Source organism: Desmodus rotundus, chromosome 9 (genome assembly GCF_022682495.2).
Source record: "Desmodus rotundus isolate HL8 chromosome 9, HLdesRot8A.1, whole genome shotgun sequence".
NCBI lineage: Eukaryota > Metazoa > Chordata > Mammalia > Chiroptera > Phyllostomidae > Desmodus > Desmodus rotundus.
The window spans coordinates 46,600,527-46,614,875 of NC_071395.1; the positions used below are offsets into that span (position 1 = coordinate 46,600,527).

The 14,349-nt window shown below is 41.8% G+C and overlaps 1 protein-coding gene across 1 annotated transcript; it reads left to right on the forward strand.

Annotated features, from left to right (window-relative positions):
• The first annotated feature begins 1,626 nt into the window (after positions 1 to 1,626).
• LOC112317012 (olfactory receptor 7A10) lies at positions 1,627 to 5,851 on the forward strand. The gene is made up of 2 exons (XM_024573973.3): positions 1,627 to 1,812; positions 4,675 to 5,851. Exon 2 carries the CDS (start codon positions 4,688 to 4,690, stop codon positions 5,648 to 5,650), a length of 963 nt encoding a protein of 320 aa, XP_024429741.1. The 5' UTR covers positions 1,627 to 1,812; positions 4,675 to 4,687; the 3' UTR covers positions 5,651 to 5,851.
• Positions 5,852 to 14,349: the final 8,498 nt, after the last annotated feature.

Sequence of the window (14,349 nt, forward strand, 5' to 3'; positions counted from 1 at the left end):
GGTTCTTTTGCTGTGTGGCCCTTTCTCCACCTTTAAAGCCAGAAGTGTAGCATCTTTCAGTCTCCCTCTGATTCCAACTATTCTTCCCTCATCTTTGAATATTAGGACCATGGTGAACACATTAGTCCCACCTACATGATCATGGCATCTTATCTTAAAGTTAGCTGATTAGCTGCACCATTCCATGTGCTAATTTCATTCTCCCTTGCAAAGAAAAGTAACACATTCCAAGTTTCTGGAAATTATGATGTAGACATGTTTATCAATGTAGAATAAAGGCTTTTATTCTGCCAACTAAAAAATGTTTACAACAATATATTCCATGGTGTCACATGAGGGCCCTTATATAAAAGAATCAAATAAGGTATTTTTCAGAAGTACATCATATGATGCCATTCATGAGTCCTTAGTTAAAATAATTGAACAATGATTTTATAACAGCTTCTGTAATGATTAAATGTGCATTATGCATTCAAAATTGCCTGGAAAATGATTTTTGGTTCTGAAGACCTAAATCTACCCAGACTTGAACACAGCCACAGCCTTACTACTACTTCAAGTGTGGTCCAGAGACCAGTACCCGCAGCATCAACACCTCCAGGAACTCATTTGATTCAAAGAACCTCTGGGCCCACCAGGACCTGCGTTTGAAATATAATCCTGGGTGACTCATATGCACCTTGAAGTTGGAGGAGTGCTGGTCTAGACTAGGCTTTGTCACCTTCTCATGTTGACAATAGGGATGGGATAATTATTTGTGATGGATACTGTAGGTGGTTAGCAGCCTCCCTTCATATATTGCCAAGTATCTCCAGGGGCAAAATCATGTCAGGAGGAGAACCACTGGTCCAGAGTATGAAAACTGGAAGCAACCTGACAGAGTCCAATCAAATCCCATCTCTCACTCAGTTCATAACTTTGAGCAAATCACCAAAGCCCTTCAAGACCCATTTCTGCAAAGGGGAATGGTGTTCATATCAAGTAATACCTTATGGAATGGACTTTTCAAAAAACTAAATCAGACAAAATCAATAAGGTACTAGGCTTAGATTACATGGATCAAAGGATCGAAGTGTATATCTCATAATTAACAAATATTTTATAATGAGGTACTAAGTGATAGCTCATAACATGTGATATATTAAGAAATTTCTAATTATTTTGACAAATGTGTCAGGAAGGAAAAGTGTGGTGGTCCGGACTATATATCAAAGGAACAGAACCTCCCTACACCCCCACTCTTTGAAGGGGGATAGCAGTGCTCTGGAGACATCAGGCTTGTGTCCCCACCACAATTCAGTGCTTTAAGGATCAAAGGGGCCTGGTCCTGATGGGTTCCATAGTCTCAGACTGTTAACTCAGTGTTGGAATAAGAAAGTAGATGGTGAGACCCCAGGGAAGCAGATGAGATCCAAGACAAGGAGTCATAAAATCTAAATCCATCTGGCTTCTAACCTGGTCTCTTGAGATCTGAGAATCATTACAAAAAAAAATTTCCATTTATTCCAGAGGCCCAGAGGGAAATTGTGTACTTCAATGTTGGAATAACATGAAGGAAATGTGCCTGATGAGCAGATATACAGAGAGCTGTAAATATCTCCCCCGCTGCCGCTGTCCCTCAGTTTATACAATGTTGTTGGACAAACATGGTTGTTGGTGTGATTCCTAGGTCTGGCTCAGGAACTGATGCTTTCCTCCTTCCTGCTGTCTTCTGCAGGACAGAGCTTCAGTCTCCATCATCCACCCTCCAGGGACCAATTCTGACTTCCAAACGGAGACCAGAAAACTTGTGCAGGGGAGTCTGAGAGCCTGGTAGGTACATCAGGAAAGGAAGGGTCAGAGAGGCTGGAACCTGAAAACTTTTACCTCAGGCACTGTAACCCTAATCAGCCCAGCTCTGAGACCAGTATCTCTGTTTGTATTCTTGGTTAAGTAACTAATTTATACTTAATTTACTTAATATATTAATATATTAATCAGGATGTGTCTGTTTGAATCTGCACTCCAGGGCCATGGCTGACAATTAGGTGATGGGACTGGCAGTCCAGGGGGAAGACGCTGCACGATGACTAAAATGCATGAAATGGTTGCAGGAAAATGAAAAGACTTCTGAGGAGTTTTGCTGTTTTCAGAGATGAAATGGAGCACTAGGTGTGGAGAGCAGTGCAGTAAAGTGAGAGTGTGTGTAATAAAATTCTAAGCCAGGGTGCTTTTGAGCATGTTGTGTATTCATTGAAAATATCCAGACCAGTGAGGTAGACAGCACCTTGCAGCAGCAGTTAGTGAGGCAGACATCGCAGTATCTTCTCTCATGCTGTGTACTCATGTGAGAGTATATTTAATAAGCCTAAAGGGGAATACTGAATAGTTTTATCTCATTACTGGTAAGGCTGCATATATTTTGGGATTTTGTGCCCTTTTACTTTCTCTATTAAACAATTAGTAGAAATTCCTATCCCACACTTTACTCTTTCCTGCAGTGGTCATATTTGTATGCTTTGAATGAGAGATTCTGTCATGCTCTTGGGGAATATAAATTGAGGACTGACCAACTTCTAGATGAAGAGTATAGTGTGCTGAGTAACAAGCTTTTAATTCAGTGATGAAAAAATTAAGGTCATACTTTGTACCTTAAATCTTAAATACACCAAGGCATCCTAGGTCAATGCGTTTGCATTTATGCTATGAAGACTTCGCTGTACCACCTAGTGGGATAGAATATTTCCAATCATTTCACTATTTCCTTTCTACTTTCCTTGGAGTTTCAAAGTAAAATGCCTATCCAAGGAAGCTAATGAATGCAGACACTTAAACTAGTCCCTCCAACATGTGTCACTGAAGGACTGACTCTATTAGACTGCCGAGAATGCTGGGAAGCGTTCTCACACCATTCGTTCTCAGTGAGCACAGATATGGACGTACAGGTCTAGGTGTCAGAGCCTGACAAGAGTCTCACTGGCTAATCTCAAGGTGCCTGCAGGGCTGGGTTACTCTTAGAGACTCAGAGGAGAATCCGTTTTCTCTCCAATTCCAGTTTGTGTTCTGACCACCTGCATTCCTTGGCTCTGGGACATTCCTCTTTCGTCAAAGGCAGCAGTGTTGCATTTTCTTCTGGTCTCCCTCTCTGCATCTAGGGGAGCACTGTGCTGACCTCTCAGTCCCCTGGATGATCCTGCTCACCTTCTACCTTAAAGTCAGCCGATTAGCAGCCCTGTTCCATCTGCTACCCTCATCCTTCCCTTGTTATAATAAATAACGAAATCCAAGGTGCTGGGGACTAGGATGTGGACATCTTACAGAGGTCCTTATTCTGCCTCCTAAAAATTGTTTTTCAGAAGTGCATTATTCTGTGTCACTCAAGATCCTTTATATAAGGTAAACACAGATTCAATCAGAGCCTCTGGAATGAGTGAATACACTCTTCACCAAAACTCCACACAAAGATGGTATTTGGATCACAGGAATTAAAACAACTGCAACTGAGCCTAATGCAGAACCACAGCCTTTCTTCCCAGAGAGTGGTCCACAGACCAGGACCTGCAGCATCAGCACCACCTGAGCGCTTGTCAAACACAACTTCTCTGAGCCTGAAGGACATGCTGAATCAGATTCTGCATTTGAACTAGAATCCTGGGGACTTCATCTTCATTGACTCTAGAGAAGTACAGGTCTAAGCTAGGCTCTGTTACCTTTTAGCACTGACATGTGGGGAGAGAAATAATTTGGGGTGGGTTGTGTGTGTGCATGAATTGTAGGTGTTTAGTGGTATCCCTTCAGGCATTGCTAGGGGCAAAATTATTTCTGGTTGACCCCACTACCTAGAAGAAACCTGAAAAAATTACAACCGAGGCCCATCACATGCTCTGATATTACCTTTGAGCAAATCACTAACCCCCTGCAGCTCCTCCTTAAGTTCTTGGTACAGGTTACTCCCTCTGCTGGGCACACACTTGCCCACATAACAGTGATCTCCCTCCTTTTCTCCCTTGAGTTCTGTGCTCAAATGTCACCTTGTTGGCAGGTCTTGCGTAAAAAAACTGTGAGAAATAGAATGGCCTAGTCACTTTCTCCTTTACACCTGCTTTTCTTTTCTCCAAAAAAATTGTCACCACCTGTAATACTACATTTATATCTTTTATTTGCTTCCATATTCTTTCCCAAATATTGCCTTGTAGGGACTTGTGCTCTTCAGCACCCTCCACTCAAAGCCCAGAAAGTGCCAAAAAACACAGTCAACACTCAACTTGTCTTCCTGAAATACATGAAATATTTCTAATTAACACTGTAGTATGCCAGACACCTTAGGAAAAGCAGGTCAGGACAAAAATTCTTACTCTGAGATGACAAAGAAAACTCCAAGAGAACAACAGATCCATCACAAAAGACAAATTAATTTCTTGATGGCAAAATATAAATGGTAGCATTAGAGCTATGCAAGTAATAGTGGTTTATATGAAAATTACTCCTGGTTTCTTTTTCTTTTTTTTTTCTGTTTCTCATCTTTTTAAAAATTTATTTTATTGTTGTTCAAGTACAGTTGTCTGCATATGCCACCCACCACTCCACCCCACAAATCCAGCCATCCCCACCTCCCTCCCCTGATTCCACCCACCTTGGTTTTGTCCATGTGTCCTTTATAGTTCTTCCTCCTGTTCTCTTTTTCATTTTTGAAAGACACCTCCACCTCATGGCAGCAGGGAACCTTACAAGAGTGTCAGAATTTCTTCTCCTGGGACTATCAGAGGAACCAGAACTGCAGCTTCTCCTATTTGGGCTTTTCCTCTCCATGTACCTGATCACTGTGTTGGGAAACCTGCTCATCATCCTAGCCGTCAGCTCAGACTCCCACCTCCACACCCCCATGTACTTCTTCCTCTACAACCTGTCCCTGGTGGACATCTGTTTCACCTCCACCACCATCCCAAAAATGCTGATGAACATCCAGACACAGAGCAAAGCCATCACGTATGCAGGCTGCATCACACAGATATATTTTCTTATACTCTTTGGTGTGTTGGACATATGTCTCCTGACTATGATGGCCTATGACCGGTTTGTGGCCATCTGCCACCCCCTGCACTACACAGTCATCATGAACCCCCGGCTCTGTGGACTGCTGGTTCTTGTGTCATGGATACTAAGTTCCCTGGATTCCTTGCTACAGTGCAAGATGGTATTGGATCTGTCCTTCTGCAGAGTCTTGGAAATCCCCCATTTTTTCTGTGAACTCAATCAGATGATCCAACTTGCCTGTTCTGACACATTTCTTAATAACATTGTGATGTATTTTTCAGCTGTACTACTGGGTGGTGGTCCCCTGGCTGGGATCCTTTACTCTTACTCTAAGATAGTGTCTTCCATCCGAGCAATCCCATCAGCTCAGGGGAAGTATAAAGCATTTTCCACCTGTGCATCTCACCTCTCAGTTGTCTCCTTGTTTTATGGTACTATCCTAGGTGTGTACCTCAGCTCTGCTGGTACCCACAGCTCACAGTCAAGTGCAGTCACCTCAGTGATGTACACTGTGGTCACACCCATGCTGAATCCCTTCATCTACAGTCTCAGGAACAGAGACATAAAGGGATCTCTGAAAAGATTCTTTGGGGTGTCAGGTAAATTAGGGACCATCATCCTGAATCAGAAAATATGACCATGGTTTCTTGGCTCTAAGAGGAAAACCAAAAGGTGTTTCTTTAATCAGATTGTGGTTTGCAAACTTGCTCCTTCTTTTTCTGTCCTGGAATTTTCATTTCTTTGGGTTCAACTGCTACATACAATTTAAGTTAATTTATGCCAGACACTTTTTCCCTTTCTCTTTATTCTAAGCTCAACATAGTTTTTTCCACCTCGATCAGACAGACCTCTTTGTAAATTACAGTTTATTTCAGAAAAACATGGATTTCTTAAGAATCATTTCTTCTGAAATGACATACATCATTGTAAGTAAGTCGTTCTTGTTTTATAGATAGAATAGTCATACATTGTATTATCATGTGGAATAATTTTACTTTGTTTCTCACACCATTTATGTAATATAATTCCAGGAATACATGAAACCTCAATTTTAACTTTTGTGTCCCTCATTCTTTGTACATCAGTACATTAGTGGCTGTTCCTGAGGATGTAGACTTGACCATTGTTCCCTGTAAGTCTCAGCCTGTTGACAGTGATGCTGCAGGATAGGAAGGCCGGGGCAGTGGCCTTGGGCTCTGCTACTCTTTCCTCAGACCACAGTCAATGTCATGGCTGGATGGGCCCTTGCAGTCCTTATAATAATTGCAACAACCATCATGGAACTATGAAAACGTAGTTTATTATTCCCTGTCCTGGAGGGTCAGAGCATCCTGAGGGCCACAGAACGTCTATAAATGGGGGATGAGGAGGAGGAGGGAGAGAGAGAGAGAGAACAGATTGAGTTGAGTGGGGAGTCTTGGATATTCTCTAGCAGATTTATCACACAACTGGCAGTAGGGTTATTTGAGATGGATGTCTTTGAAACAGGTGCCTCATACGTTAAAAGTGTAATGTCAGACCTTTGCATTAGCAACAAGCTACTGGGTTTTATAACCAATCTCCCAGTTGTATTGTCTTATTCAGCTCAGTGTCCAGGAAAAAACCTACCATAGTAGCTGGAAAAAAGTGTATGAGGTCTGTCAGAAGGTATTCAGCCATGTAATGTGAAAAATAGAGACATTAACTGAAAAAGATACAAGATACGAGAAACATTTTACATAGGACAATGATGGTAGACACTTTGGGACCTCACACAGTTCTTCCAATCACCATCAGCTGCCTTGTTTATTTTCCTGAATCTCATCAATAATCTGAAATCTCTTTCCTTTCAAAGGTGATTTGAGTTTTGGGAAAAGCCAGAAGTCACAGGGCACCAAATCTGGGTTGTAGGTAGGCTGAATCACCTGCATAATTTGACGTTTTGCCACAAAACTCTGCATGAGATGTGAGGCATGACTGGGTAGGTTGCCCTGCTGAAGCTGCCAATCACCAGTTGCCCATAGCTGTGGCCTCTGAATCATCCAAATAATTTCCATGGAGGAATGTTCAAGCTTAAGGCACATTTTGATGCAGATTTGTTGCTCTACTATCTCAGTCATTTTGAAAGTGATAGCCACACAGTACACATGCTCACTCCACAGAGTCTACCACCCCACTGACTAGTACAGTGAAGTCATCATTGTTCATGCATGTGCATTCCAGGCCAATTCCTTGGCTGCCAGGTTACATCAATGTTGCACAAACAGTTCTCATTATATTAACAAGGCTGGATGTTTTCAGGATAGACCTCATATATCTCCCAGTGGCTTCTATTTGGATATGAGCAGGATAGAAAGGAGTTAGGGGAAAACCCAACAAATGGCATGAAGAACTAGGAGCAGACATCCTGTTACCAGAGCCACCCCCCTGCCAGAATTCAGTCATAATCAAAGAGAAGTCAGTTTATGGCACGAAGACCACTCTGGTAGGTGTGGAAGTCAACAACAAGGACTGACTAGAACCAGATCATTTCAAAGTGGAAGAAAACTTGACTACATCCACCCCAAAGCTCATTACACCATCATTATAATGAAAACTGACACCACATGTAGAAGAGGAACATATGGATCAAAGGCCACGGAACTTCCAGAAGGACCATTTTAGGAACAAGGCCCATCCCAACCAGAAGTCAAGTCAGAATTTGGCACTGCAAAGCTTGGAGGAACCCCTCGCCCACCTTGGGCACACAAAAAAACCCAAGAACTAACAGACTGTGTGTGCAAACTCACTCTCCTGTCAGCCCTCATCCGCTCTGGTTTGTACTTTTCTCTTCTTTCCCAGGGGCCCCCTTGCCTGGGCCTCTTTCTTTTTCTCTACTGGAATAAAACCTGCTTTATTGTCACCCTGATTTGTCCTTGAAATCTTTCCCGGGACAGTCAAGGACCCAGAGGTTGCCTGACACACAGAAGTTCCCCAATTGCCCCGGGGCTGGTAAAGCCCCTTGTGCAGAGGCAATTTGGTTGGTAACAGATCCATATATGAGAGGGGCAGAGACAAAGGGACAACGAGGTATATGTGACATTCTGAGCTGAAGGTGAGGTAAGGCACCTGGAGCTTCAGAGGGGAGAAAGGTCATTAGCAGGACAGTAAGATGAGCAATGTTCAGTAATTGGAGTTTGTCCTGTCCTATATTTTGGTAATAAATAGTTAACTCTGATGATAGCTTTTACTATGGGCAAGGCTCTGAATTTAAAATGTTTCTTATATTGTAGTGGTGTTTACTTTTTTAATGTTTTATGGTTTATGCTTTTATAATTTTCCCAATTTTTCCCATTCTTGCCCCTCCACCCAGCCCGCCCCACACATCCATAGTCAATCCCCACATTTTTTCCATGTCCATGAGTCTTTCACATATATTGTTTGACTAATCCCCCCACCTTCTTTCCACCAGTCTCCACCTCCCCTCTCCCCTATACAGCTTTCAGCCCATTCCATGATTTTTGCCTGTGGTTCTTTTTTGCTCATTAGGTTATTTTGTTCATTAGATTCCTCTTAAGTGAGATTGTAGGATATTTGTCTTTCATCAATTGGCTTATTTCACTTAGCATAATAGCCTCTAGTTTCATTCCTACTGTCACGAAAGGTAGGAATTCCTTATTTTTTGTACTGTGTACTGTTCCATTGTATACAGGTAGCACAGTTTTTTTAATCCACGCAACTACTGATGGGCACTTAGTCTGTTCCCTGCACTTGACTATTATAAATAATGGTGCTATGAACATAGGAGTGCATAAATTCTTTTGAATTGGTGTGTCGAGATTCTTTGGATATATCCCAGCAGCAGAATCACTGGGTCAAAAGGCAGTTCCATTTATAATTTCTTGAGGAAATTCCATATTATTTTTCACAGTGGTTGTACCAGTCTGCATCCCCACCAATAGTGCACTAGAGTTCCCTTTTCTCTTCATCCTTTCCATCACTTGTTGTTTACTGATTTATTAATGATGGCCTTTTGGGAAGGCGTGAGATGATAATGCATTGTGGTTTTAATTTCCATCTCTCTGATGTCTAGTGAAGTTCAGCATTTTTTCATATGTCTATGGGCCATCAGTTATGTCGTCCTTTGAGAAATACCTATTCAGGTCATTTGCCTATTTTTTTTTAAGTTTATAAAAGTTCTATTTATTTTTAGTTTAATTCTGTTGTGGTGAGGGAAAATAATTTGTATTTCACTTGTTTTAATTTATTTAGTCCACTTTAAGGTTCAGAATATGCCTCTGTGAATTTTTTCTTTCTTTTTAAAAAATATATTTTATTCATTACGTTATTACAGTTGTCCCATTTCCCCCTTCTTATTCCCCTTCATCCTGCACTCCCACTCCCATGCCCACCTGCATTCCCCCCCTTTAGTTCATGTCCCTGGGTCATACATATAAGTTCTTTAGCTTCTACATTTCCTAAACTATTCTTAACCTCCCCTTGTCTATTTTCTACCTACCATTTATGCTACTTATTCTCTGTACCTTTTCCCTCCACTCCCCATCTCACTCCCCCACTGATAACACTCCATGTGATCTCCATTGCTGTGATTCTGTTCCTGTTCTTGTTGTTTGCTTAGTTTGTTTATTTTAGGTTTGGTTGTTAATAGCTGTGTTTGTTGTCATTTTATTGTTCATATTTTTTATCTTCTTCTTCTTAGATAAGTCCCTTTAACATTTCATATAATAAGGGCTTGGTGATGATGAACTCCTTTAATTTGACCTTATCTGGGAAGTACTTTATCTGCCCTTCCATTCTAAATGATAGCTTTGCTGAATACAGTAATCTTGGATGTAGGTCCTTGCCCCTCATAACTTTGAATATTTCTTTCCAGCCCCTTCTTGCCTTCAAGGTTTCTTTTGAGAAATCAGCTAATGGTCTAATGGGAACTCCTTTGTATGTAACTGTCTCCTTTTCTCTTGCTGCTTTTAAGATTCTCTCCTTATCTTTAATCTTGGGTAATGTAATTATGATGTGCCTTAGTGTGTTTCTCCTTGGGTCCAATTTCTTTGGGACTCTGAGCTTCCTGGAAGTCTATTTCCTTTGCCAGGTTGGGGTAGTTCTCCTTCATTATTAATTCAAATAAGTTTTCAATTTCTTGCTCTTCCTCTTTTCCTTTGGCACCCCTATGATTCAGATACTGGAATGTTTCAAGATGTCCTGGAGGTTCCTAAGCCTCTCCTCATTTTTTTGAATTCTTGTTTCTTCATTCTGTTCTGGTTGAATGTTTCTATCTACCTTCTGCTCCAAACCATTGATTTGAGTCCTGGTTTCCTTCCCATCACTGTTGGTTTCCTGTACATTTTCCTTTATTTCACATAGCATAGCTTTCATTTCTTCCTCTAATTTGCGACCATATTCAACTAATTCTGTGAGTATCCTGATTACCAGTGTTTTGAACTGTGCATCTGATAGGTTGGCTATCCCTTCGTGGCTTAGTTGTATTTTTTTCTGGAACTTTGATCTGTTCTTTCATTTGGGCAATTTTTTTTTTTGTCTCAGTGTGCCTGTTACATAGAAAGGGGCAGAGCCTTAGGTATTCACTGGGGTGGGGCAATCCACATGGCTGTGTTGTGACACTGTATGTGGGGGAGGAGTTTGAGAGAGGATAATGCCGCTGGCTCTGCCCTTTGACCATTTTCAGTCACATCCTCTGCTACCCACAATCAAATTGGGCCCTTCTGGTGCTGACTAAGCAAACAACTAGAAGAAGAACAGAACCAGAGAAATGGAGATCTGTTCTCCATTGGAGGATTTTCAGTGGGGAGGGGAAAATTAGGAGGGGAAGTTACAAGTAATAAGCAGATTAATTGGTAGGCATAAAACAGACAGGGGGATGTTTAGAATAGTATAGGAAACAGAGAAGCCAAAGAACTTACATGTACATCCCATGGACATGAACTAAGTGGGGGGATGTTTGAGGGAGGGGGATACATGGTGGAGGAGGGATAAAGAGGAGAAAAAAATTAGGAAAACCGTAATAGCATAATCAATAAAATACACTTAAAAAAAGAAAAGTAACATATTACAAGTTTCTGGGGATTATGATGTAGATATCTTTGGAGGCTCTTATTTTGCTTATCACAAAATTTTTTTCCAATAATAATTTTCATGGTGTCACACAGGGGCCCTTATGTAAATAAGTCAAATTAAGTATTTTTCAGAAGTATAAAGGACACATGCACTAAGCCAAAGGGGGTAGGTTCGAGGTTGGGAGGTAGGGATAGGTGGGGTGAGGGGACATGGTGGGGTAAAAATGGAGACAACTGGACTTGAACAACAATAAAAGAAGAAGTACATCATATGATGTTGTTCATGAATCCTTATATTCAATAATTGAACAATGAATTTATAACTGTCTAGAATGAGTGAATGCTCACTATCCATTCAAAATTACACGCAAATGATTTTTTGTTCTGAAGACCTAAAACTACCTACACACTCATTTGATTCAAAGAACCTCTGGGCCTGCACCATGGCCTGCATTTGAAATATAATCCTGAGTGACTTATATGCACATTGAACTTGGAGGTGTGGTGATCTAGATGAAGCTTCTTCACCTTCGCATGTTGACAATAGGGCTGGGATAATTATTTCTGTTGGATATTGTAGGTGCTGAGCAGCCTCCCTCCACACATTGCCAAGTGTCTCCAGGGGCAAAATCATCTCAGGTAGAGAACCACTGGCTCACAGTTTGAAAACTGGAAGCAACCTGACAGATTCCAATCAAGGCCCACCACTCACTTTCTCATACATTTTAGCAAATCACTAAAACCCTTCAAGCCCCATTTCTGCAAAGGGGAATGGAGTTCATAATAGTAATACCTCATAGAGTGGAGTTTTCAAAAAATTAAATCAGACACTGTGTGTAAGGAACTCAGATTATATGGCATAAAACAATCAAAACATATCTCTCATAATTAACAAATATTTTACAATGAGGCACTAAAATGACAGCTCTTAATTTGTGAAATAAGTACAAAATCCCTAACTATTTTGACAAATGTGTCAGGAAGGAAAAAAATGTGGTGCCCAGGACTGCATGTCAAAGGAACAGAGCTCTCCCCTCATTGAAGAGGGGGTAGCAATGCTCTGCAGACATCAGGGCTGTGGCCCCCCACAAGTCAGTGCTTTAAGGATCAAAGCAACCTGGTCCTGAAGGTTTTCTTAGTCTTTGACTTTGGAGAAAATATTAACTCAGGGCTGGGATAAGGTGGAGGAGGTGAGACCTCTGGGAAACAGGTGAGATCCAAGACAAGGAGTCATAAAATCTAAATTCACCTGGCTTCTACCATGGTCCTTTGGGATCAGAGAATCATTAGGAAAAATTTTCTTTCTGTTTAATTTAGAGGCCCAGAGGGAAACCAAGCAGGTAGGAATGACACAAGGAAAATGTGCCTGATGAGCAGATATACAGAGACAATAAATATCTCCCCATGCAGTCCCTGAGCTTGTACAGTGTTGGTGGACAGGATATGGTTGTTTGTGTTGATTCCTAAGTCTGGCTCAGGAACTGATGCTTCAGTCCTTCCTGCTGTCTTCTGTGGGACAGAGCTTCAATCTCCATCATCCACCATCCAGGGAGCAATTCTGACTGGCACACAGAGACCTTCCTTTCAGAAAACACATCCAGGGGAGTCTTACAGCCTGGTAGGTACATCAGGAAAGGGTCAGAGAGTATGGAACCTGAGAACTTTTACTAAGTTACTAGGACCTTAATCAGCACAGCCCCAAGACCAGATATCTCTGTTTGTATTCTTGGTTAAATAATTAATTTATACTTAGTTTACTTAATATGTTAACAAGGATGTGTCTGTTTGAATCTTCACTCCAGGGCCATAGCTGACAATTAAGTGATGAGACTGGGATTCAGTGGGATGATGCTGTACAATGAGTGAGGTGCCAGAAATGGTTGCAGGCAAATGGAAACACATGGGGTACTTTTGATGTTTGGAGAGGAAATGGAGCATTGGGTGTGGAGAACAGTGCAGTGAAGTGAGACTGTTTGTAATAAATTTCTTAGACAGGCTTATTTGAGTACATTTTGTATTCATTGAAAGATCCAGACCAGTGGAGGGGGACAGCATCTTGCAGCTGCTGATGGTGAGACATACATTGCAGTATCTTCTCTCATGCTGAATATTCACATGAAAAAATATTTAATAGGTCTGAAAGGAAATACTAAATAGTTTTATAAGAGGGTGCAGTCAGGGGGGCCCCCAAAGAAGGATTTGTAGTGATTAAGTCATTACTTTTAAGCATGTCTAGAACTCAGGATGTGCAGGAGATATTAAAAATATGGGATGTCCTCACCCCCACAAGTCTGAACTGGGTGAAGGGACTCATGGAGAGGGCCATTGAGAGTTGTTTTGCATAGCAACAGTTTTGGAAATAACTTCTAGAAGGGTCATTTAACATATCTATACTTTTTGACTTGTTTCATGGATATGTTAAATAGCTGTGGCCATGCTTTGAGCCAGGGAGATGGGAGTGACTTTCATGCAGGATGTAACTGGGAGGCAACTCCCCCCCACTGTGTAAGAGCTTGCAGATAAATGGCTCCATTCCACAAGGCCACACCTGCCCGGACTTATTATGGCAGCCCAGTAAAACTGGAAAAATATGGGAGTGCTGATGGGAGTAGCTGATTGTGGGAGGAGTCAGAAATGGGGCTACAAAGGAAAATTGGTGCTGGGCTTTAAACCCAGGCATGGCAACCATTCGAGGTTGGGACCACATGGCTTTCAGGTGCTCCCAATACCATGTGGCTTAGGAAGCAGGAGAGACCTTGCTGGGAAGAAAAGGGGTGAAACAACTCTTGCTGGTGGGCCATGAGAAGGTGCCACGTGGTTTTGCATTAACTGGAGATTGTGGTGGCTGATGGTGCTGGGAACCACAGGAGGCCAGCCAGCCAAGCACAGATTGCTGGGAACCAAGGGGCCACCTGAGCCAAGGACTTCTATTATTTTCCCTGAGATACAGTATCCCACCCTGGGCAGAGGGCAAAGGAAGGACTGTGTGTGTGTGTTTGTGGGTATTCTAAGGGACTTTGGGATCTCAATTAAGACATTAAGTCATTACTCTTAAGTTTGTATAACTTTTGAATAAATAATTCCTTTCCTATTCACCAGTCTCTGGCATTGAGAGCTGTAATTTCCTGGTGCGGGCAAGGTGAACCTAAAACAGGGGGACCCCTGGAGAAGGGGGAGTCCATTTGGTAATAGTATATAGTTCCCCCCCTCCACGGGTCCGTTTCTGTGGAGCACACATATGTGCATACATTTCTAGATGTCTAGATGGCACGAGTCTCACTGGCTA

What these genes read in the sequence shown, in the direction of transcription:
- LOC112317012 (XM_024573973.3), top strand. Translation starts at nt 4,688, where the DNA reads ATGGCAGCAGGGAACCTTACAAGAGTGTCAGAATTTCTTCTCCTGGGA.